At 37.1% G+C, this 24221-nt stretch overlaps 4 protein-coding genes across 8 annotated transcripts; all 4 read left to right on the top strand.

Annotated features, from left to right (window-relative positions):
* Positions 1 to 2653: 2653 nt before the first annotated feature.
* Positions 2654 to 3892, top strand: LOC145228344 (uncharacterized). The gene is made up of 3 exons (XM_080093383.1): positions 2654 to 2992; positions 3473 to 3604; positions 3667 to 3892. Exons 1-3 carry the CDS (start codon positions 2723 to 2725, stop codon positions 3841 to 3843), a joined length of 579 nt encoding a protein of 192 aa, XP_079949509.1. The 5' UTR covers positions 2654 to 2722; the 3' UTR covers positions 3844 to 3892.
* Positions 3891 to 4449, top strand: LOC145228026 (relaxin receptor 1-like). Its single transcript, XM_080092997.1, has 2 exons — positions 3891 to 4194; positions 4255 to 4449. Exons 1-2 carry the CDS (start codon positions 3904 to 3906, stop codon positions 4447 to 4449), a joined length of 486 nt encoding a protein of 161 aa, XP_079949123.1. The 5' UTR covers positions 3891 to 3903.
* Positions 4450 to 4491: 42 nt separating this feature from the next.
* On the top strand, positions 4492 to 5417 carry LOC145228343 (G-protein coupled receptor GRL101-like). Its single transcript, XM_080093382.1, has 3 exons — positions 4492 to 4675; positions 4738 to 4949; positions 5005 to 5417. The coding sequence occupies exons 1-3, from the start codon at positions 4500 to 4502 to the stop codon at positions 5295 to 5297; spliced, it is 681 nt and encodes a 226-aa protein (XP_079949508.1). The 5' UTR covers positions 4492 to 4499; the 3' UTR covers positions 5298 to 5417.
* A 5286-nt stretch (positions 5418 to 10703) lies between these two features.
* LOC145228342 (GRIP and coiled-coil domain-containing protein 1-like) lies at positions 10704 to 22004 on the top strand. 5 transcript variants are annotated; one of them, XM_080093381.1, is made up of 14 exons: positions 10704 to 10784; positions 11333 to 11418; positions 12006 to 12136; positions 12638 to 12701; positions 13299 to 13456; positions 14017 to 14198; positions 14689 to 14912; positions 15355 to 15452; positions 15913 to 16086; positions 18104 to 18303; positions 18810 to 18918; positions 19331 to 19467; positions 20118 to 20183; positions 20361 to 22004. In XM_080093381.1, the coding sequence occupies exons 3-14, from the start codon at positions 12062 to 12064 to the stop codon at positions 20518 to 20520; spliced, it is 1647 nt and encodes a 548-aa protein (XP_079949507.1). In that variant the 5' UTR covers positions 10704 to 10784; positions 11333 to 11418; positions 12006 to 12061; the 3' UTR covers positions 20521 to 22004. The 5 variants fall into 5 exon arrangements, with proteins under 5 accessions (XP_079949507.1, XP_079949502.1, XP_079949503.1 ...); XM_080093376.1 differs by lacking the exon at positions 10704 to 10784 and having other exon boundaries at positions 11350 to 11454; XM_080093377.1 differs by lacking the exon at positions 10704 to 10784 and having other exon boundaries at positions 11350 to 11658.
* The last annotated feature ends 2217 nt before the right edge of the window (positions 22005 to 24221 follow it).

Raw genomic sequence — 24221 nt, 5'->3', positions numbered from 1 at the left:
GTTGCATGTATCCACAAACTGTACGTGTAAACAACTAACAATAGTGGGTAAGTTATTACTATCCATAAAACGAAACAGGCCTGACATGTGTGATATTTTGTTTAACTAATGCGATATCTTGTGTTGCATGTGTTCACAAACTGTACGTGTGAACAACCAACAATAGTCGGTAAGTTATTGCTATCCATAGAACGAAACAGACCTGACATGTGTGATATTTTGTTGAACTAATGCGATATCTTGTGTTGCATGTGTCCACAAAATGTACGTGTAAACAACCAACAATAGTCGGTAAGTTATTACTATCCATAAAACGAAACAGGCTTGACATGTGTGATATTTTGTTTAACTAATGCGATATCTTGTGTTGCATGTGTCCACAAAATGTACGTGTAAACAACCAACAATAGTCGGTAAGTTATTACTATCCATAAAACGAAACAGGCCTGACATGTGTGATATTTTGTTTAACTAATGCGATATCTTGTGTTGCATGTATCCACAAACTGTACGTGTAAACAACTAACAATAGTGGGTAAGTTATTACTATCCATAAAACGAAACAGGCCTGACATGTGTGATATTTTGTTTAACTAATGCGATATCTTGTGTTGCATGTATCCACAAACTGTACGTGTAAACAACTAACAATAGTGGGTAAGTTATTACTATCCATAGAACGAAACAGACCTGACATGTGTGATATTTTGTTTAACTAATGCGATATCTTGTGTTGCATGTGTCCACAAAATGTACGTGTAAACAACCAACAATAGTCGGTAAGTTATTACTATCCATAAAACGAAACAGGCCTGACATGTGTGATATTTTGTTTAACTAATGCGATATCTTGTGTTGCATGTGTCCACAAAATGTACGTGTAAACAACCAACAATAGTCGGTAAGTTATTACTATCCATAAAACGAAACAGGCCTGACATGTGTGATATTTTGTTTAACTAACGCGATATCTTGTTTTGCATGTGTCCACAAACTGTACGTGTAAACAACCAACAATAGTCGGTAAGTTATTACTATCCATAAAACGAAACAGGCCTGACATGTGTGATATTTTGTTTAACTAATGCGATATCTTGTGTTGCATGTGTTCACAAACTGTACGTGTGAACAACCAACAATAGTCGGTAAGTTATTGCTATCCATAGAACGAAACAGACCTGACATGTGTGATATTTTGTTGAACTAATGCGATATCTTGTGTTGCATGTGTCCACAAAATGTACGTGTAAACAACCAACAATAGTCGGTAAGTTATTACTATCCATAAAACGAAACAGGCCTGACATGTGTGATATTTTGTTTAACTAATGCGATATCTTGTGTTGCATGTATCCACAAACTGTACGTGTAAACAACCAACAATAGTCGGTAAGTTATTACTATCCATAAAACGAAATAGGCCTGACATGTGTGATATTTTGTTTAACTAATGCGATATCTTGTGTTGCATGTATCCACAAACTGTACGTGTAAACAACTAACAATAGTGGGTAAGTTATTACTATCCATAAAACGAAACAGGCCTGACATGTGTGATATTTTGTTTAACTAATGCGATATCTTGTGTTGCATGTGTTCACAAACTGTACGTGTGAACAACCAACAATAGTCGGTAAGTTATTGCTATCCATAGAACGAAACAGACCTGACATGTGTGATATTTTGTTGAACTAATGCGATATCTTGTGTTGCATGTGTCCACAAAATGTACGTGTAAACAACCAACAATAGTCGGTAAGTTATTACTATCCATAAAACGAAACAGGCCTGACATGTGTGATATTTTGTTTAACTAATGCGATATCTTGTGTTGCATGTGTCCACAAAATGTACGTGTAAACAACCAACAATAGTCGGTAAGTTATTACTATCCATAAAACGAAACAGGCCTGACATGTGTGTTGTTTTGTTTTAACTAATGCGTTATCTTGTTTTGCATGTGTCCACAAACTGTACGTGTGAACAACCAACAATAGTATGTAAGTTATTACTATCCATAGAACGAAACAGACCTGACATGTGTGATATTTTGTTTAACTAATGCGATATCTTGTTTTGCATGTGTCCACAAAATGTACGTGTAAACAACTAACAATAGCTGGTAAGTTATTACTATCCATAGAACGAAACAGACCTGACATGTGTGATATTTTGTTTAACTAATGCGATATCTTGTGTTGCATGTGTCCACAAAATGTACGTGTAAACAACCAACAATAGTCGGTAAGTTATTACTATCCATAAAACGAAACAGGCTTGACATGTGTGTTGTTTTGTTTAACTAATGCGATATCTTGTTTTGCATGTGCCCACAAACTGTACGTGTGAACAACCAACAATAGTATGTAAGTTATTACTATCCATAGAACGAAACAGATCTTACATGTGTGATATTTTGTTTAACTAATGCGATATCTTGTTTTGCATGTGTTCACAAACTGTACGTGCAAACAACCAACAATAGCGGGTAAGTTATCACTATCCATAGAACAAAACAGACCTGACATGCGTGATATTTTATTTAACTCACGCGGTATCTTGTTTTGCATGTGTCCACAAACTGTATGTGTGAACCATTCACAAGGTACGAAAAATCATTTTAATGTTAGTATTTGTCGTTTAGTGGGATCCTTTCAGCAACGAGCTGTTGTGCGACGGAAAACGGGATTGCGTGACTTATATTCGCAATGCTGATCAACGAATGTTCAGCCACGATGAGGATGCTCAACTCTGCGCGCATCGTAAACATTGCCCAACAACAAACGATCGTCTCAACATTCCTCAATCCAAAGTTTGCGATGGCGTTTTGGATTGCAAAGACGGAAGTGACGAAACCGTGGTAGAAATCTCTAGAAAGTTTCGTTCAAAAATTTGCAATGGCTTTATTGAATGCAAAGACGGAAGTGACGAATATTCGGAAACTTGCACAAAACAAGGAAGGGTCAATTGTTCAGCGTTAAATGGAGCTAAGGTATGTTAGCATTTGTGAATCATAATAACAACCCCTACTCTGTTCATCATATAGCAGTGGTCTCAAACTTTTTCATTATTTTTTTAAGACGATCCCTTTGCAATTATTACGAGGGATCGCGGTAATTTAGCTGAAATGTGCCTTTAAGCCAAACGAAAGTTGATTGCAGAATTTTAAGCTAGTTATGCAAAATTATGTTTAACAATAATCCAAAAACTGTTCGTGACATCACAAACAAGACAAGAAACATTACGATTGTGCGCCAACAATTGCTTTTTTGTCAAGCAAAAAAGCTATACGGAGACAGTCGATTTTCAAATGTTACTTTGACTAACACTTTTTCAGTAGCATAAAGTGACGCCAAATAAAACTATACAAGTACTTCAACCTTTTCGCGGTCCCCGCAAAATTGCTTCACGGACTCCTAAAGAACCGCGGACCCTAGTTTGAGAACCTTGTGTGATAGGTTAATGTGTTTAGGTTTCCATAAGTAAATCAGAGATCTGTGATTTTACGATAAACTGTGATGATGAAAGCGACGAAACTAACTGCACGAGTGACGGGAGGTTCTATTGCGAAAACAATCAACCTTTGTTTGTGAAGAAGGAAAAGGTTTTTAATTATTCTCAATAATTTTCTTTCATGTCAGTTTTAACAAAATTTTCCACTAATAGAAATTCAATGGATTTGGCGACTGTTCTGACTGGAGCGACGAATGCCCAACGAAGTCAAGCAGAGCAAATGAAAACGTTTTTTCCTCGCGATACGAGCTGATCGCTAACCCGGTGTTACGAACTGTTGTGTGGATAATGGCGTTCCTCGCAATCTTTGGAAATCTGGTATATTTGTAATGCTGAAACAAAACACGTGGTTCTAAGTTCCGACAAACTAGGTGGTTTTTGCAGGTCGTCATGGTTACTGAGATGAAAATGTTGGTGACGACAGAATCACAATCGGCCTCATTTCAAACCAACCATCTTCTTGTCTTGAATCTGTCGATTTCCGACCTGCTCATGGGAGTTTATCTGCTCATGCTCGGCGGTGCTGGTGTTCAATATTCTGGAGACTACTGTGCCAACGACCTTGTTTGGAGGTCTGGCCAGAGGTGCATTTCCATGGGCATTTTGGTTTTGCTTTCCAGCGAAACATCAGTAATTACAATGGTCCTGCTGACAGCATTTCGACTTTACGCTGTGAAAAACGTGAGTATTGGTTAATGCATATGTGCTCTGGTGTTTCAACAAGCAACTTATGTTTTGCAGCCGTTTAATGCGCCATATTTCCCCAAACTAAAGATTATTATCCTTGCCATCATCTTATCTTGGACAATTTCATTAACACTGGCTTTTATTCCTCTCACGTCTCAATTTCAACATTTGTTTGAAACCAAAGCGTGGATGAAAGAAAACCCGTTCTTCAAGAGTCATGTCGTTGACTTTTTAAGCGAGCAATTGTAACACATGTGCATATTTAACCGTTTTTATCCATCTTGCGTTTTCTTGCAGGCATGGACACTTTCATGAAACGGTTTGTAAAGTTTCGACACAATTTTACTGTCACGAATTCTCAGACACTCCATGGCGCACTTCTGGGGGTACAAAATGTTTATTCTTGGGCGGATTTTGTAGATATTCTTGAAGATTATAACTACACTGAACTGTTTGACATTACAGGATATTTAGGGTATGTAGTTACAAGCAAATTAGATTATTATAGTTGTTGCTGTAACTGAATGTTTTTCTCAGGTACTACAGCACCAACAGTGTTTGCATCAGTAAACTTTACGTGACACCGACCGACAAGGCTACGCCATTTTCACTTGCCATCATCACTCTAAACTTCGTGGCTTTTATGTTTGTTGCTGTGGCGTACGTTTGGATTTACAAGAGATCGGCTGCCAGTGGCAGGCAAGTGAATGAGAGGGCCCGAAATGCGAGAGCTGAAACACAGAACCAAGGTAAATCCGATAAGCGCAACTTAAATTTTGCTCCTACTTCTGGTGTTTGTTGCAGAAATGCAAAAGAAAATCATCCGGCTGGTCTTTACTGATTTCTTCTGCTGGGTGCCAATCTCAATCATGGCTTTCCTGAACTTCGGTGGAACAACTGTGCCTCCAGTGATTTACGCGGTGTCAGCAATAATCCTGCTTCCCATCAACAGCTCTCTTAACCCTCTCATCTACTCCAACGCCCCGAAAATGCTCTACGATCGAGTTCGGAAGCGTTTACGTGACGTTGGACGACGTCAACAGCCACATGACAACCGACGAGTTAACGTGGCAGTTGTAGCTGAAGCCGCCCTCTGACAATTAAACGACAAGCGACACACATGATTGACATGTCAAGCGGCTAAACCGCAAAACCACATCTTGTGCGACATGTACATATTTATTGTTATTTTTACTTGTTTGCGAATGTTTCGCAGTTTCGTGGTTCTTTGATCCTTTTTGCTATTTTGTGTAAAACTGGGGGTCAAATACATGTTTTTGTTTTGTGCATAATTTTGTTACAATGTGTCTGCTGGGAATTGGCATTTATCGTTGGCAACCCGGGAAATCCCGATTAATTTTCATGAAATGCCGGGATTTGAGGCAGGTGTTTACATTCAATGGGGGTTCGCGTTGTTTAATTTTCATCATAACCTTATTTTGAAACAATCATACAATGCAGTAAAGCAGTGGTTCTCAAACTTATTCATTATTTTTTCAAAACGGTCCCTTTTGCCATTATTTCCAAGGCTCGGGGGCCTTAAGCCTAAATAGGTATTTCATAAAAACGAAAGTTGATTGCAGGATTTTAGCTAGTTATGCAAAATTGCGCATAACAATTTCGATTGTGCGCGAACAATTGCATTTTTGTTAGTTTCGTGGAATAAAGGCTATTGTTAGCAATGGAGACAGTCGATTCTACTTTGATTTAAACTTATTTAGTGGCACAAACTGACGCAAAATAAGATTATAGAATTACTTTAACCTTTTCGCGGTCCCCCCAAATTTGCCTTACGGACCCCAAAAGGACCCAGTTCGAGAACCGCTGCAGTAAAGCATACATCGGCAAAGTTTGGCGCAGTAAACTGAAGAGATGTTAAAATCAAAAGGCTAGTTGGGCGTTGTAGGGCGAGCCGGACTATTCGAATCGGGCTTGGGTTTAAGAAAACAAGTTTAAACTTTTTAAAACCTGGCAAGTTTAAAGCTGCCAGGTTTGAGTAGTAGGTTTATTTTTCTATTCACGATTAATTACTTGCACATAACCTGCATAAAAACCGACAACAAAATGATAAGTTTCTAAATGACAATCACACACAAAGATTCGCCGTGAAAGGATCAAGGCGCGCCAAACTGCGATAATCACTAACCTTAGCACAAATCTCGGAATTTGTATTTCGAGGCGTTCGTACAATTATGTCAGTCCCAAAGCCACATATTAAACACAAACAGTACAAATAATACAGCAACAATTATTAATTCGCACGCTACACATATGCAATGACCACAAAAGTTCTCTTAACAAAACTAGTATTTTGTTTAGCATTACACCAGTTGAACGAAAAGTTGTTCAATATGCAACCTGGTGGACGAAACGCTTGTTTAGTATTTTCAACGACCACAATGTTTTTGGCGTTGAATTGTAAATTTACATTTGGCAGATTAACATCAAGTTTGTATAACCTCTAATATCGAATCCGCCTACTAGTAAGTTTTGGATCTAATTTTAGATTTATTGCGCAGTGCCACAAGCGGGTTTCTGAACCAGCTTCATGCATTCAATCGTAACAATGTTGTTTAAAAATTGTGCTAAACAGCAAATTACAAGCGGTGTTTTGTAAGCGATTCTAATGTCTTGTAACTAAAGTTTAAATACAATTAATGTATTAAACGGAATCCGCGGCGTGGTTCGGAGCAATCCGACATGAAGTGAAGTGAAATACTGCTGCCTGTGGATTGGTAGGTGAAAGTTTCTGTGCTACTGCCTGACAAGCTCTTCAACATTGCTCCATTCAAACCGTCGCAAATTGTCAGACGGTCGCAGCATTCCTTAATATTGTGATCAATGATATCGAGTCTCACGATATTATCGTCAGGTACTCGTACCAGCCACCCGATATCGGCGGAGTTGGGATAATTGTTGGGGATATTTGGTGATAATATTTTACCCATCATTTACTGCGCACTGGCTCCATACATATCAACGACAACCTGTGCTTTGTTTACAAGGGGGCGTAAAGAGCTGAATTTTTATTTATCGGCTATAAATGGGTGGGATTGGGAAATATTTACAAATTTTTTTTTACATTAGTTACTAATTTTTGGGGTTAGTTTTATTGAATTTTAAGTGCTAATACTTTACCCCGACCCTAATAGCCTTAACCGTGAGCATTTTTGGAGATATAACCAACCACATTTGGGTGTGTGATTCTCGCTATGGTGTTAGTTCTCTACCCATATCGACGATCCTCTCCTGATATTCAACGTCAAACTTAACCTCTTTACCGCCTTGATGTGGATCGTGCTTTCCGCTGTTTGGATGTCAGCCTTGAAAATGTCTGAAAAAAATGTAAATAGGATGTGAGAGGCAAGTATTCAGCTGCGACAGTCATAGTTATTTAACCGTGACCGTCGTAACCATTCAACTGTGCCCGCTATAATCATTCAACCGTGATCATCCTAATTATTCAACCGTGACCACCATAACCATTCAACCGTGACCGCTATAATTATTCAACCGTTACCGCCTTAAGCATTCAACCGTGACCGTGATAAGCATTCAACCGTCACCGCTATAATTATTCAACCGTGACCGTCGTAATCATTCAACTGTCGTAAGCATTCAACCGTGACTACCATATTTTTCAACAACGGCCGACCATTACAAATAACTTTTCAAAAATAGCTTCAACACAATTTTTGCTACAGACAAGTGAACAAAACTAAAATAAAAATCCACATGCACTCGCGAACGAAGTGGTACGAATATAATCTTTATTCGCAACCAAACCATTAAACCAAACATTTCGGGAGTGGATTTCAACCCGCAACCTCCCGCTCACCTGGCAGACGCTTCGGCGCGTGTACTGCTGTCACGTGACCTCCCTCTGCTGCACGATCATGAATCGTTTGCGCCACCTCGCGAGGAACCTTTTTGCCACGATACGCCACATTCTCGGTGTTCATGGTGGTTGGTGGAGGATTTGGTTGACTGGAGTTGGACTGGAAACAAAAAGTTCATATTTTACCAGAAAAATGTTAAAAGTTTTGTTTTACTAGGCGCATTCAGTGTTATTTACCCTGATGAAGACGACCTGTATAGGACGTCAAAAGTCGGAATAAAAATACTGCTAAAATCTGCCTTGAATGTAGGAAGGATGGAATATCAACAAACTGCTTTGAAATATGGCTTTGTGAGTACAACATACAGTAGATGACGCTATATATACTCTATAGCTTTCATTAGGGTAAAACTGTTTGTAGCAAAGGATCTGAAATTAAATTTTCATTCCGATCTCGTACATTATAAGCACTTAAAGACTTACATTTTACACAGTGGTGAGATTCAGCCGGTTTGCACCAGTTCTATAAAACCGTCTCAGGAAATTTTATGAGATCAGCGATCCGGTTAGCATTACCTATTCTTGTGGCAGATTATGAATTCTCTATCCTACTCTTTTCGAATTTATAGATTAGTTTTCTGGCATCGTTCAGTTTTTTTCAATCCCTGAGATTGCTTTTGTCATTTAGTTTACAGTTTTGACACCTCTTTTAGTGGTCCTAAAAGGCTTCTGTATTGTGTCTAAATTTTCAGGCACCGTTTAATTGTGTGGCTTTTATTGAAATTTTACACATGGAAGATCTAGTACTCCGACGATTAAACAAAAGGTTTAAGTATTTCGGTTGATGGATCGATATGGAAGTGAAGACGGCATTGTCGGTAAAATAGCTAAATTACCGAAGGAAGAAGTTTGCAATCTGCACAAATTACGAGCACAAGTCGCTTTGCAACATGGCCTAGGTGTTGGATACTGTGATGCTAAAGGGCATTTGGTTGCAGAAGAAATGTGTGTCTTTCATGAAAGAAACCGCTCTCAAAAAAACCGCTTGAGACTGCTTTCTCAAGAATTTGGAATCAAGTTTTCTGGAAAGCCCTGACTTTTGAGAGTTTTTTTGCAGGAATTAGAAGAAACATTTTTAAAACGTTTGCCACCAACTTATATGCTGAACTATGCTGTGGATACGTTAATTTGGAGAACAGAAATGCTGGTTTAATGGGAAATATGGTAAAAGAGTTGGAAAAACTTGTGTTGGAGCAAAAATGCAAAATAATTTTTGGTACAACAAGTTCCAGCACTGGGTTGCACATAGCGGCATCCCTTGGGTATGTTCCAATGAAATCTATAAGATGTCAAAACTACATGGACAGCAAAACTGGAATGAGACTGTTTAAAAACTACACTGATGACGATGCACAGCCAACCCTCACTTACAAGGTTTTGTAATGTTTCGCTTCAACAATAGTGCTTATCTTTATCTCTGTCACCTATGCCACAGCTTTAAAAGGAAATTATTCAAATGTCTATTAGCTTTTATTTTTTTTTAAATAATTGGGTTCATATTATTTTGCTGGTGTAACTAGTCAAATGCTAAAATATGTGTATTGTTTGTGAGGTGCAGCAGCGGTATATCAATACGGTGTATCGTAATGAATGTTTCTCTGTTTTATTATTCCGTTCAAAGCTTTATGGATATTTTTACGATAATCACTGCTTGCGACCAGTTAAAAATGTTTTGAATGGAAATTAAAAAGCAGTTTGCAAGTTGACGAAAAAAGCAAAAATCAAACATTGTACTCAACTTGTATTTCAAGTTTTTTTTTATGTTTTTATTACTTTAAGCCTTAAAGTTTAAGGTAAAGTGGTTTATTACTGTATAAATATCGACATATGGACTTGTAATAAAACCAATTACATAACTGGTCATTTAACCTCTTGTTCTAACAATGTTTTACTGTTGTATTAGTCGATTTGTAGCGCATTGATGGCTTATTGCAACAACAATTATGTAGCAAAAAATGTTTACAACCTCTACAGTTAAATACGTAAAATATGTAAAAAGCAGTTTAACCAAAGTGTAGGGAGATGGCTGAATGGCCAAGGGCTCCTGTCAACAAACAAGCGTTAAAAGCTGATTTCGCGTCCTTGGTTCAAATCTCATTCGAAACGTAACCTGGAGTGAAATTAAAAGTCTAAATTTCTCTACATAAGCTATTAAATTTAAATTTCTTTATTTTAGAACATTTTAAATTAGAAATGTATTAAAATGTAAAATATTTTTGAAACCTAAAAATGCTTTGAGTTCTGCAAATATGTGCTGAATACTAGATAGATATAATATGTTTTAGGCACATTAGGCACATTACTAACCAAGCTTGTGTATTACTAAACAAGCCAACAGTTATTACAACACCGGTTACGAACAGATCTTTTTCGATGTGTGATTTTGATCAAATAAATAAATTAAAAAAACAGATTTTAAAACAAAAACCGGTTCAAACAATTAAAACAAACTTACTAATTGTGCAATAAACTAGTATTAAAAAAAGTGTTTATTTTCCCTTTTCGCACCTTAAAACAAAATCGCTTCCGCGCCGAAATACCACTCGACACACTTGAATAACTTTTGTGATGTCACAACCAATCAGCATTCAAGTGCCTGCCGCGCCAGAGTCAATCATTTCCTTGCAAAGTCATTTGCTTTGTGGAGTTGGTGGCGTGCGGAGGTGGAAGGCTGGCGTGTTATAAGGTAAGTTGCAATGTAATTCTTCTTAAACCACTGTTGGATATTACTGTTACACGTTGACACTTGTATTGGGGAAATGCTCAAGTTTGTTACAAAGGAACTTAAAGCAAGTTCCTTGGGAAAAGTTTTAATGTTGTGTGCAGGCTGTTTCATACATTTTGTGTGTGTTGGTATTTACAAAAATTGAATAAAATATAATCAATTTTAATGCACATCAAAGAAGAAAAATTACATAGCCATAAACTCAATGATATTCAATTAAAATTAACGTAACACATTTAACATTAAGTGTTGTTAAAACTGGTAAATAATGTTGACTTGGCTGTTAACAACAGAACCAAGTCACTAAAGCGTTAACTGTATGTGGCAAGTTTATCCATGCTCACTTTTCTGTGACAGAACAAAAGCGCTTTTTTCGAAAGCGCCGATTTAGAACATCGCGCCTCGTGTGCTTTTTGCCTGCAGAGGTGTTGGCTTCTGGAAATCTTTTCTTACACTTTTCTTAAAACGTAGTACTGATGTCATATATATAATGTATTTTTTATTGACAGATTCAAATCACCTCGCCTGCTCAACGATTTCGTTCACCTCAATTCTCATCAATCCACCTACATTCCTCAAGTTCACATATTTACTAGTATGTAAACATAGGAGTCTGTCGTGGGTCAACCAGGTTTGCGGAACTGTTAGGCTTAACTTATGTTAACTGGCGCTAGGGTGAGTGACCTATTCTTTGCCGAGGAGGATGCGTAAAAGGAAGTCTATCTTGGTCAAAGAATGGTCGATTTAAAATGTTTTAGTTCAGCAGAAACGAAGATTTGTTGTCTACAGTTGAAAAACAAAAAGATCAAATTTCACGTTATGAAAGTCGACTAAGGTGTAAAAAAGTTGGATTTTTGTTTTGCTGTGTAAATTTCAGATAAACTTAATGTGGTCAATATGTTTTACGTCTTAATAAAAACCCAAAACTGATTTGACAAGACACCTATGTAGTTTTTTATGACTAAGTTTTACACCAAAACGTAAAACACAGAAAATCATACAGTTTGTTATAGTTCAAAAACTCAATGACACAATGTTAGCTTTGTGATGACATTCTAACCAAGTTAAAAAAGCTATTGCTCCCATGTTTTCTTTTTACGAAATATATTTCAAAATGCAACTTGACAATATCAGTTCCCTTTTTAATGTTTTCTGTACATTGTCAATATGATTTTTTCGCAGATATTGTGCAAGCTTACAAAAGTTTGCAAAAAGAAAAAGATGCTCTTGAAGTTGGGATGAAAGCTTTGACTTCGACTGCCCCGAAAAGTTCAGAGAGATTGAAAAAGTCACAAAATGACAAGCTGCAGTGGGTAGTTAATGTTTTGTATAGTTTTTGTGATGATGTAACATGCAATATAGCAGAAAAAGTGTTTGAAATTGTGACTTTACTCATAAAAAGCTTTTTTTGTCATGATTGTTAAAACTGCTATAAACATTCTTTACCTTGTACTATGTAAGCACCAGCATCAAATCTGTTTTACACTATTATGTTAAACCTTTCACCAAAATAAAGTAACTATTTACTTAGTTTAGCTTGTACAGTGAACCATGGTTAATTCAGACCCATTTGGACTAAAAAAATTGATCCGGATTAACCAATGTCGATTAGTTCAAGACTTACCACATTACAATTTTGTTCCTCGAGTTTTGTGTGAAATCTGGATTAACAGAATATGTTTTACGGAGTGTTTACTGTATTTAAAGATGTAGTCAACCTGTAGTTGCAAAGGCTGACAGTTATATTTCGCCTTTTTAGCTTTTATTGAACAGTATAGAAGTTTTGAAAAACAAATTGTGCTTTTATTATACAGAGCTCAAATGATGACGGATCTGGAAGTGAAGACCAAAGCAATGCAGAATCCAGCAGCGAACAAGGTAGATGGTTTCTATGGTAAAATTGTGAATTTGTGCTTTTTTCAAGTAACTGTGGTGCAGTGGTTCCCAACCTCAATCAACAAAATCCTGATTTAATAATTTAAAACGTTTTCATTCCTCCCCCATAGACTACATAGTAAATGCTAAACTATACAAAGATCATTTGAAATCGGATATTTTATCCACTTCACAGGTTATATCTAGTGGTGGGATTAAATTTTTTTGTCAGCCAGTTCTATCACAAAAGTCATACTTTTCAGTCGGATTTCAAAAATCGGTGTATCAGAACGTCCATTGACAGTAACTAGTAATGCTAACCGGTTCGCTGATCTCATAAAATTTTGTGAGATGGATCTATAGAACCTGTGCGAACCGGCTGAATCCCACCACAGGTTACTTTTTCAGAGGTGTAGTGTCTATTTATAAACCACATGAAAAAATTAAAGTAAATTCCTCCCCTCAAGCTAAAAAAATCCACTGCTTTAGTGCATCACTTGAAATGGATTTCTAGGTTTAACAAGCAAGCTTTTTGCTTATGCTAAAACACCACTGTCAGCTTTAGCATGTTTTGTAACTCTTTATTTTTTTATGTTTCAGCTGACGATGAAAGTTCTCATGTTGAAGAAAAAAATGCAGATTCTCAAATCCAGCATCTCAGATCACAAATCTTCACACTAACTACATCATTGTCAACTGTCACTAAAGAAAAAGTAAAGATTGTGGCAACGTACCAAGCTGATAAGAAAAACCTGAAGGTTAAAGTCATTGTATATGTTGTATAGTATATGTTACTGCTAATAGATAAACGTTATAAAAGCCACAGAATAGGAACAAAAATACAATTTATTCTTGTATTTCATTATCTAGCAGACACTTAGGCTAAAAGATAAACATACATTCTATACAGGGGCGAGCCCTGAAGCATTCATGCAGATCAGCAATCTTAGCATAACTATTAATGAACCATACTACACCACGCCTATAGGGGGGTTTAAATCCTTTGCGGACTGGATTTTCCCACTCAATGCCTTGATATCCTTGGGAGACCTGGCATAACACCTCAATGGCCTAAACAGACACTTTTATCAGTTGCATATGCTTTAAAATAACTTTTTGCAAAAGTACATATTACACCTTGAGTTTACTGTTTTCTGCCTTCGCACCACTAATAATGGCTCAGAATTTCGTTGGAACAAACTAATAAATTGATTTTTTGATGTGCTGATGCAATTCTTGATGCATTTACAACAACATATCAAAAATTTATTACATCTATGTAAAAAATTCATATACGGCAATTTTTTTGTTTTTGTAGCTTGAACACAAACGGCAGCTGGAGTTAGAGCGCCACCATGTGGAAGAGGTGGGGATGAGAGAAAGACAAATTGCAAAGAATGAGGAAGAGCGAGTGGCCGACCTTGAAAACCGACTCGTGCAAATTTCAAACAAACTTGGAATGTACGACGGATCAAGACAGAAGGACCAACTCTCGATACAGTAAGTTCAGCAATTGGTAAAATTTTTGAGTTGATTCAACGCGACTGATCAATTGTTAAATTTGTTTGGTGTTTGCAATTGAAGTGTCCCTGCTTTTGTTTTTTAAAGGTTGAGTTGTTTGCATTTAAAAACAGTGAAAAGTGTCATAGGAAATTACACTTTCAAGTTTGTACCATTGATAATACGCTTTAAAAATCTAGTTGATAATACGCTTTAAAAATCAGGTATTCCTATGGCAACACAACTAATCTATTTAAAATGCGAAACTTGTTGGATGTTCGCTATTAAACTGTTCTTGCCTTTATCTTTTATAGTGGATCAACTTTTGCATTTAAAAACATTAATTGCCAGAAGAAACCTAAAATAAACTACAATCAAAAATTGACTAGTTTGAAAATAGTATTGAATAGCTTTATGTACATTGGGCAGTAGACATCCCTCTCAACGAGTTATTATGCCCACCTAAAACATTTGCTGTTAAAAATCACAGAAAACTGAAAGACAGAATATCGCAACTTGATGTGGAAAACACCTTGCTATCAAAACAGCTCGATGCATTCAAACTAAGCAAGAAGGAAGATATGAGTTTGTCATCGTTAAAATCCAAACTGGAAGAAGCTCTGGATATCGATGGATTGAAAGAGCAACTTGTGAGATATCAACAACTGCTGAAAGAGGCGGCAGCAAAAAGCAACGAACCAGTTGATCTCACAGGTTAATAACAAGATTGGATTCTCAATTGTGGTCATAATATAGAGCAGTGGTTCTGATTCTTATACGGAAATCATACCACCTAACCTAACCTAACCTAACCTCTGTTGAAAAAATACCACCTAACCTAACCTCTGTTTGAAAAAATAGACACATGAATATGCCCATTTTCTTACCCTGACTAGTATAAGAATGAATAATTTTTAAAACTTTTAAAAGCAAGAAACCAAACTTTATTCTTGTGTTTAACTTCATCAATAAACAAATAATAAACTTCCCAAAGAAACAAGGAATTATAAACTCTAAACGTTACAATATACCAAGAACAATTTTTTAATGAAAGTGAAATTATCTTTTTGGCAATAAATGATGACTTGATCTATAAAGTAATATTAACTGTTATTTTCCACGAACCCAATTTTGTAATCACACGTCATCACTTTAGATGTAGTGATGTCGTTTCAATCTGAGGATTACCAAAAACTTTATCTTGAATCTCAACAAGAATTGCTTCAACTTAAGGAGGAATTTGAACGATACAAGGTGAATTACGACTTAAATTTTAATAAGTTCAATTTTATTGGTCCCTGAGCATGGAACATGGTTCCCTATTAGGAAGCAACCATGTACTGTATCAGTTTTTTAAGGCTTTTCTTTTGCTGAAGGAGGACATATATTATTTTCCTTCATACTTTTTTGGTTGTTTCACCCATTTAGTCAACAAAAACTTTCCCATTTAGTCAAAAAACACTTTCCCATATAGTTAACAAAAAAACAAAAAAGATTCAAACTTTTTCAAATTTACAAAATTTTTAGATATTTACACAAAGTTTATCCTTCTTAACTTCAACCTCGGCTGACCCAGTGATTTACCCACAGGCTCCCAAAACATGTAACTTTAAAAATGGCCATACTTGTTGATGCAAATGCATAATCTACGATTGAAAGGCCAATTTGTGAATAGCTGATATGTTGGATTTGTTTTAAATAAACATGATTTCAGACAAGAGCTCAGAACGTCCTGAAGAACATGAAAGGAGGTCATTCCTCATCCGGAGGAGGAGCTGGATGCAACAGAGAGCAGGAGGAGCTGAAGAGACAACTCCAGGAGGCGAGGGAGCGACATTTTCATCTCCGAGCCACTTGTGATGATGCGCAAGAAAAATCGGCCCAACTTGTAAGTTCGATTGAGTTTTAAATAATACAAATTTTCTGGCAATTGTATTTATATACATGTCGTCTTGATCAGGGTAAATGTCACTGAATGCGCGTAGTACATACACGATAAACAAAGGAAAAAAGATTTAAACGCAAGCACGTCACAACGCAATGAAAACACTGCACGATAACGAATTGTGCCTCTGATCTGTGAGCAGGTGCCTGTAGCACGCTGAAAACATTGCGTTTATTTCGCATCGCACCAAACTAGTGTTTTTCAACCTTTTTTGAGCCACGAAACATGTATAAATTTTTTTATCTATAATAATAATACAGTATTGCGAACATAGGCGCCGACTTTAATTTTTTCCCGGGTGTGCCATATTATATGACGTCATGAAATAGCAAATTCATTTCATGTCGCTACATATGGTTAGACTACGTTACAACTTGCAGTATATAAGATTTCACAACGTAATTCCACCACCAGGCCCTTATGCTATTGTTGCAATTCAATACATGTTTGTGCGCAGCAATACATGTTTGTGCGCGTTGCACATTACCAAAAATGGGAACCACTTGCCGAAATTACGGGGAGGCGGAACAATTAGGATAAAAAAGATTTAGCTCAGACGTCACCTTACGTCACAAATTACTATAATGTCTAACATTTATTTTGTATGTAATAAATATTACTAAAATGCTTTGTTTTTACGCAACTCAGCACACATACTTCTGGCCTAGTCATCGCAAAAATCATTTCATACGCTTTTAAGTCGCTTGTTTCGTTTACAACGTGTCGCCTATTTAACCCAGTGAGTTGTATGTGACGCATTATTAACTTTAAAGTTTGGTGTACTTCAAACGATGTCTTAAACTGCAAGAAACTTTCGACAAGCTAACAAGTTAATTTTGTAAATGTACGTTTGTGAAGTAACATTAAGCGTTGTTGTTTTTTCGGTTGAAACTTGACAGTCGTTGTCCTTGCGGCAGAGGCAGTCAGAACAAATAGTGAGCTGTATTCTCATAATTTAGTTCACAAACGCAAAACTTTTTTTGTCACGTGGTTGTTGACGTATAACCCGAGGCTGCGGTGTTTTCCCTCCTCCCGTAAGCAAGCGCCAATACATACCTGTGTTGTGCTTTTTGCCACCGTATTTGTTTAAATTCCATGCTTCTTGAAGACGTTAAAATTGTCACAATTGTAATGAATGCAAACAATTCATAGGTTGTAAAACAATAAACGCGATTGAAATCAATTGTGTATGTCACGTATTGGTTCGTATCAGAATAATTTTCACAAAGCATATAACGCATGACTAACAATGGTCCGATTTTCGGGTATGCGGCATACCCGAGGATTTCGTCCGGGTATGCCTGGCATACCCGGCATACCCGGCATACCCGTGTTCGGCGCCAATGATTGCGAAACCACAAACGAAATTTTAGAAATATGCAATAAAGTAAACAAGCTCACGCTCAGCTACTGTAGTGTGTAGCAACATGCCCACCCAAATACATTCTTTTTATTGCACAACAAAAAATAAAGTAAATAACGATAGAATATCAAACTGGTAATATTTGATAATTATTTGAAAGAAAAGCTTATTACCCCCGGTGTTCCAAAAAAATAATTAAGCTAATAATTTTCTTGCGGAACTACTGACGAATACCGGTTAAAGATTACTGCACTAAACAATCACCAAGCCGGAAATAGCTGCGCAACGTTGTAACGTTATGGAGCGCTAAAGAGTGAAGGGTACAATTGGTGGATTATGATTATACGCGCTGCAGCTACACCGTATTACGAGGCGGTATGTGTTTGGGGGTCACAAAACAGTGGAATATTTTTCTTGTTTTAATGGCATGTTTATCAATCTTGTGGCAAACTATCTACAAAAATCACATTTGTAATCTTTGGTAGTGACTGAAGAGCAAAAAACATTTTTCGTCAAGTTTTAACCTCAGTTCAGTTTTGTATGAGTGCCTTATACTAGATGTCACATGTAAGTCTCATAGTGCATTTTTTTGTGAAGGTGGTTGAACATCAGAGGGAGCTGGAGAAGCTGGCTGCCGTCCACAGGGCTGAGCTAGAGAGTCAACAGGAGAAACACAATCGTCGAATCACTGAAGTGGAACGCGAGATCCGCTCACAACGTGAACGGACGGTTGCAATGTTGGCTGATAAAGACAAAGAGATTAAACATCTTAAAGCTTATACTTCGGCCTTCAGTAGGTAGGTTGCTTTATTTGTGGCTTCCAAAAGCAAACCCACACTTTGCTTTCTTTCCTTTAAAACCTCTTTCTTGGAGTGTTTTTGATAGATTTGTATGAAGGCCTGATACTTGGCCCCTGATTAACCCTGTTTTTTACAAAATAAAACAAAGCCCGAACCCGATAGTTGATAAAAATGCGGAAAAATCATGCCGAGTCCAAAGTTTGTCCCGATTTACGTTCGAAAAGTACTTCTCAACCTGTGTAGGTTTATGGGCTTAGACCTCCGAAAAAATTATTCGCGGAGAAATATACGAAGTAACGTAAACAGTAAAAAGTGCTGAGATATATTTTTCGTGAACACAAAACCTTTCACAGACTCATATAATTTCGTGATTTAGTTGCGGACTCACAAAACTTTTCACAGACTCATTTAAGCCCTTTGAGTTTTGGACATGAATAAGCAAACAGAAAACCACACAGTGATTTTATTCATTCTTGTTTAAATATCTGTTCTTTTTATTTCAGTGAATACCAGACAGTCGGTCACGTGCCTGAGTACGTACCACGTCGGTCAAGCGGAACGGATGACGTACAAGATCCGACTGAAGAATCGGTGTCGGAAATTATGAACAAAGTAAGATTTCTATGTGAAACCATAAAAGGAATTTCACACAATTGGAAAAATGTTAGGAAAGAAATGGTTTTGTATCGTTACACTTTCAGGGGAACGTATGACACAGACATGAAATTTAGCTTAATCAAAAACTAAATTGCCATAGAGGCGGCCGTTGGAGAAATAAGCACCTGGAAGGACCAAAAGCCAAAAGATTGTACACTTTTGGCATAATTGTCAGGGTTATACAATTTCTCAAATCTTCAGTACGGACCTTTCAGTACAAAACATTCTTTTGTATGCCTAGTGGTATTAGAAAATAAAAAAGAACAAATTAGGATCTGGCTGAAAGAACATGGGAATGGCAGTTTTGTACCGTAGTCTGCTCATGGTTAATTCACATGAAACATATTTCTAATACAACAACTTTCAGGGTTCCATCAACGATTCGAACATGATCCATTATGTGGAGCAGCTTGCGAGGAAAGACGTCACAATCAACAGTATCAGACGTCACAAGAAGCAACTTGAACTTCAAATCAGACAACTTCAAGGGGCCGGTATCATGAAGTAGGTTTAATCCTAATATGCAGTGATTCTCAACCTTTTATACACCCATTACAGTTTTATTACCCGCTGTTCTGTTTATTGGACAGTAAGTAATGTTCTGTCAGTCATATGTATCAGCTTTTTTTCACTCTCTATGCACAGTGGTTCCTAAACTCTTCAAGCATGTAGTCGACAACAAACTAAACTTTTTTTCCGTGACACACTTTGCAGGGCAACATATCAAAGTTTAATAAAACATACTTGCAACTTTGTGTTGGTAAAACCGATTGTTTGTTTTTATAACCACTAAGAAACAGATCAGCTTCTAAACTTTATTATGCATGATCGCATTTCGTCATTAGATCCTAAAACAGCATGGAATATTTCCATTTTTAAAATAACGTACATTTCGTGGCACAATCACTGCTCTAGGCACAGCACTCACCCCCTACGTTTAAACCGAATACTTTTGGACAGCGACTCTCAATTTAAAATTCATCACACAGTTCTCACACCTCTTGTAGTAGTTTTCTGAAAAGTAAGTATAATATTTCATAAGACTGGTGCTGGTTGATTGTTTTTGCACTTCTTGGGGGTCGTTTATTTTAGGTTAAGCACCCTCTTCATAATGTTTGTTTAAAAAACCTTAAAAAATGTATATTTTAATTCAGAGACGAGAAATATTCACAGGAGGTCGCCAAACTTAAGGAAGCCATGATGGAATACGAGCGGACAACGTGAGTAGCTTTATCCTCACCAATACTGTACAGTGTAATTGTTTCGCAGAGAATTAACAAGCTAACAAAATAACAGTTAAAAAACGCTTTTTTGTGCCAATACAAGATATGAGTCTCTACTTTAAATTTCCTTTGTAATGTTGACTGCCACGTCATGTTATTCTATTCTCGCTTCAGATTACGCGAGAGCGCCAACATGGAATATCTCAAGAACATCCTCTTCCATTATCTCACCACTAGCGACGCCACAGCGCGCCAACGCATCCTCGTTGCCATAACAACCATCCTCCAGTTTAGCCCCGACGAATCGCGTCGCGCTGGTGTCAAGATGCGCTAGTGCGCATGCGCAAGCTGCAGCCACGTGACGTCGGTATCGTGACAGATAGCGCGTGATTGTTCGTTGATTATGACGTCATTAGCGGTGACGTAACGGTGTTATGTAGAGGTTTAAACGGAGGAACAAGTTTTATCAAGAGGTGTGTGTATACAGGCCCTGCGCCCTTTGTATAAAAGTCAATGGCGAAATCATGAAGCGTTTGATGTGCAAACTGTCGCAAGCGCAATCATGGCAAAAAGTAGAAATATACTGTAGTAGCAAATGGTCAGTTGTGAATCATGGGTGCCATATTTAAAAAGTTTTATGACTCATTTTACCATTTGTTGTATCACTCCTCAAGACTCTTTTAATCCCGACCCGTTTGGAACAAAAATTATGGAAAAGTTAGTATTTCTTGGTGTAGCAAATTATCGGTTTTAATTCACGGGTGTCATATTAAATTTTTAAGTGGTTTTACGAATCATTTGGCTGTTTGTTTTGTATCGCTGTTTAGGACTTTCAAACATCAGCAAAAGTATTATGTAAACTGTGTTTCAAACTAACACAACTTTTATGGAACTTTTAGAAGCAAACTTTGAATTTTTAAATAATCCGGAAAAAGCTGAGTGAATACACAAACAATTCGCCAAGCTTTTTTATGCGATTACGCAGCGTGTGTATTTCTACACAAGTGTGCCGTTTATTGGGGATGGGCCGAGCCGAGCCAGAACCCGAGTACTCGGTACCGAGCATCGCTGTTTTGATGCTCGGTGCTCGGCCGAGCAGTTGCACAAACTGACCCGAGCGTTAAATTTGCATATTCATGCCCTGCTAACATACGAAACTAGTGTTCTAAAGGGTGTCTATGAACAAAAACGAATGATTTTTGAAATGCACTAGATGGTGGAAAACGCTTACTTAATGGGCATGTACAGCTTAATAAAACACCGCCGGTGACGTAAGAGGCCTTGTAGAGCAAAAACGTAGAAAGGGGATTTTTTGTGACGTCATAAAGCACCGAGCGTGCTCGGCCGAGCACCGAGCATTAAAGAGAGATGCTCGGTGCTCGACCAAGCAAAACACTTGCAGTTTTGGCACATCCCCACCGTTTATTGTTGTAATCAAAACTCAAATGCCAGAAGACACGCAATAAGTGATTGTGTATTTCAAGTGCTACAAAATCATGCACTAAACTTTCCAATCAAAATATTCTCTATCAAATATTTAAGCTATTTCTGCCAGACATATAATATCAAGTTTAAAGAGCTCTTCTGGCAAATGTATCAATACAATTGGCAGAAGAACTCTATGTTCAGTAACTAACAATCTTTATCTCGTACGCAATTCGTATTTGGTCTATTTTATCCGAATCCATCCTGATTTCGCAATATTAATATTGGTAATATTTGTTGATAATCTCTGTTGGTTGAAAGTTTTGACATTTTGTTGTTTTATTGTGTTTCTATCTCGCTTTGCATTGTGCAATAAACTGTGTAACGAAGCAAGTTTTGGTGTTTAGCACTGCAGTATTGTAAGAAAATCAAAAAAATAATTTTAAGAAGCCCAGCACAGGTTTAGTTTCATATGTGGATAATATAAAACTCCGGTTTTGGTTACCTATTGCCAAAAAACATTCGCCGATATTGTTAAATCAATTAGTTGCGTCTGTCTGCTGAACTATGACATCACAGTTACAATCAATCAAAAGCAAAACTGGCACTGTCTTTGTTCTAAAACAGTAGTTCCCAAACTTTTTCATATTTTTTTCAAAACGGTCCCTTTGCCATTTTTTCAAAGGGCTCGCGGTCCTTAAGCCTGAATGTGTATTTCATAAAAACGAAAGTTGATTGCATGATTTTAGCCAGTTATGCAAAATTGCGCATAACAATCATCCAAAGACAGGATGTGACATCACAAACAGGACAAAAACATTACGATTATGCGCGAACAATTGTATTTTTGTTAGTTGTCATTTAATAAAGGTCATTGTTTAGCAATGGAGACAGTCGATTCTCAATGCTACTTTGATTTAAACTTATTTAGTGGCACAAACTGACGCCAAATAAGATTATAGAATTACTTCAACCGCTTCGCGGTCCCCCAAAAATTGCCCCACGGACCCCTAAAGGACCGCGGACCCCAGTTTGGGAACCGCTGTTCTAAAATAACATTAAGCAAAAATGTTCGATATTTGAAATTGAACAACTATTTGATGGGAATAATAATTAAATTGTTTTGCAGAAACGTTTCAGGGGTGATTCAATGATTGTTAACTAGTTTTATGTTTTAGTAACTGTTATCTTTATATCATTAGAACTAAATGATTTGCATTTTGGTAGGAGTTCGTTTGCTAACTAGTTATGTATTTGACTTTTGAACTAATTAATTTGTAAAAGGTTGTTTCACCAGCCAGATAACACATCTGAGCTGTTTCTGGAATGCTAGGGGCGTTTTTGTTCAGCGATGGAAAAGCGCTGTCCTGCTGATTGCTTACAGCGTTGTAGTAAAGCAGGCAGTTGACATTTTAAGAGTTCAATTTCCACAGTTTGTGTTGATGATGTTGAAAATTTGGCAGTTACACTGTGCACTGCGGGTTAGACAGAAATGGAACTGATTGGTTAACAGTGACAATTTCTAACTACATGGATTTAAAGCTAAGATTTTAATAAAACTAGGTCTAGTACAGTTAAGTAAACTCATGAAGAAACACTACAACTGCAAATCAAAGTGGAAAAAGTGCACAATGCAAATGACCTGGTCAGTAGATCAAACACAACGTTGGAAATGTGGATTAATTGATAGGAAGACAAATGATAACCCGGAAATACAAAATGGTAGGTCCTCAGTAACCAGGTTTGTGAAAAAATCCATATTTTTGTCATAGGTGCAAGTTTATAAATAAGGCTAATCGAAAAATTAACAGAAGATTAAAGTTGTTAATAAAAATACAAAATAAAATAAGATAGGTCTATCATAGAATGTATTGCATGTATGTGTTTTGCCATGTATATTTTCATACTTGCTTAATTTTAGGATTCAAGACTACTAATGTTAAATGACATCCAATCATGGACAATTGTTACGCCCTTCAACTGGAAAGTGATTATTGGAGGTCTTGTCACAGGTTAGCGGATCAAAATCTAACTATAATATCGATGGCCTTTGTGCAAGAACTCTTTTAAGTCAGGCCAGGCTTTTCCGGTAATTTTCTGACTTAAGTAAAAAGTTGACAGATTCGGTCCAGAACTCAAACCATTTTGCTTATAATGGGCTTTTTTATACCCAACTTTAAGAATTTTGATTTAGGAAAAGCATGTGCTTTAGGGTGCAAAACGCTTATCCTGTCATTATGCGAGTAAAACGCTTTTAATCGCGAATTTTTTATGAGCGTAAGTTTTGCAGCGCGGCGTCAAGCAAGGAGATAATTAACAATTGCGTGAATTTTGCTCCCTGCATGCACAACGTGACAGTTTTAATCATTGAAATTCAATACGCGGGATTTGTGCGTCCGTGGATTGTGGATAAAGTTTCTTTGTAGAATTTCCGTTTTGCTGCGCTCGTAATGCGAACAATACTAAAACACTACAATGCGTTGCGAAACTCCTTTAAGACACTTTCACGAATAAAATTCCATCATGCGCATTTCGTGCATCCGTGCTTAGTTGTTTGTTGTAACAATCCAGGTTTTCGAAACTTATTCTTCTTATTTCCCGGTTAAAAAC

Source organism: Phallusia mammillata, chromosome 5 (genome assembly GCF_965637545.1).
Source record: "Phallusia mammillata chromosome 5, kaPhaMamm4.hap1.1, whole genome shotgun sequence".
Lineage (NCBI taxonomy): Eukaryota > Metazoa > Chordata > Ascidiacea > Phlebobranchia > Ascidiidae > Phallusia > Phallusia mammillata.
This window is presented reverse-complemented; position numbering and strand designations above follow the sequence as displayed.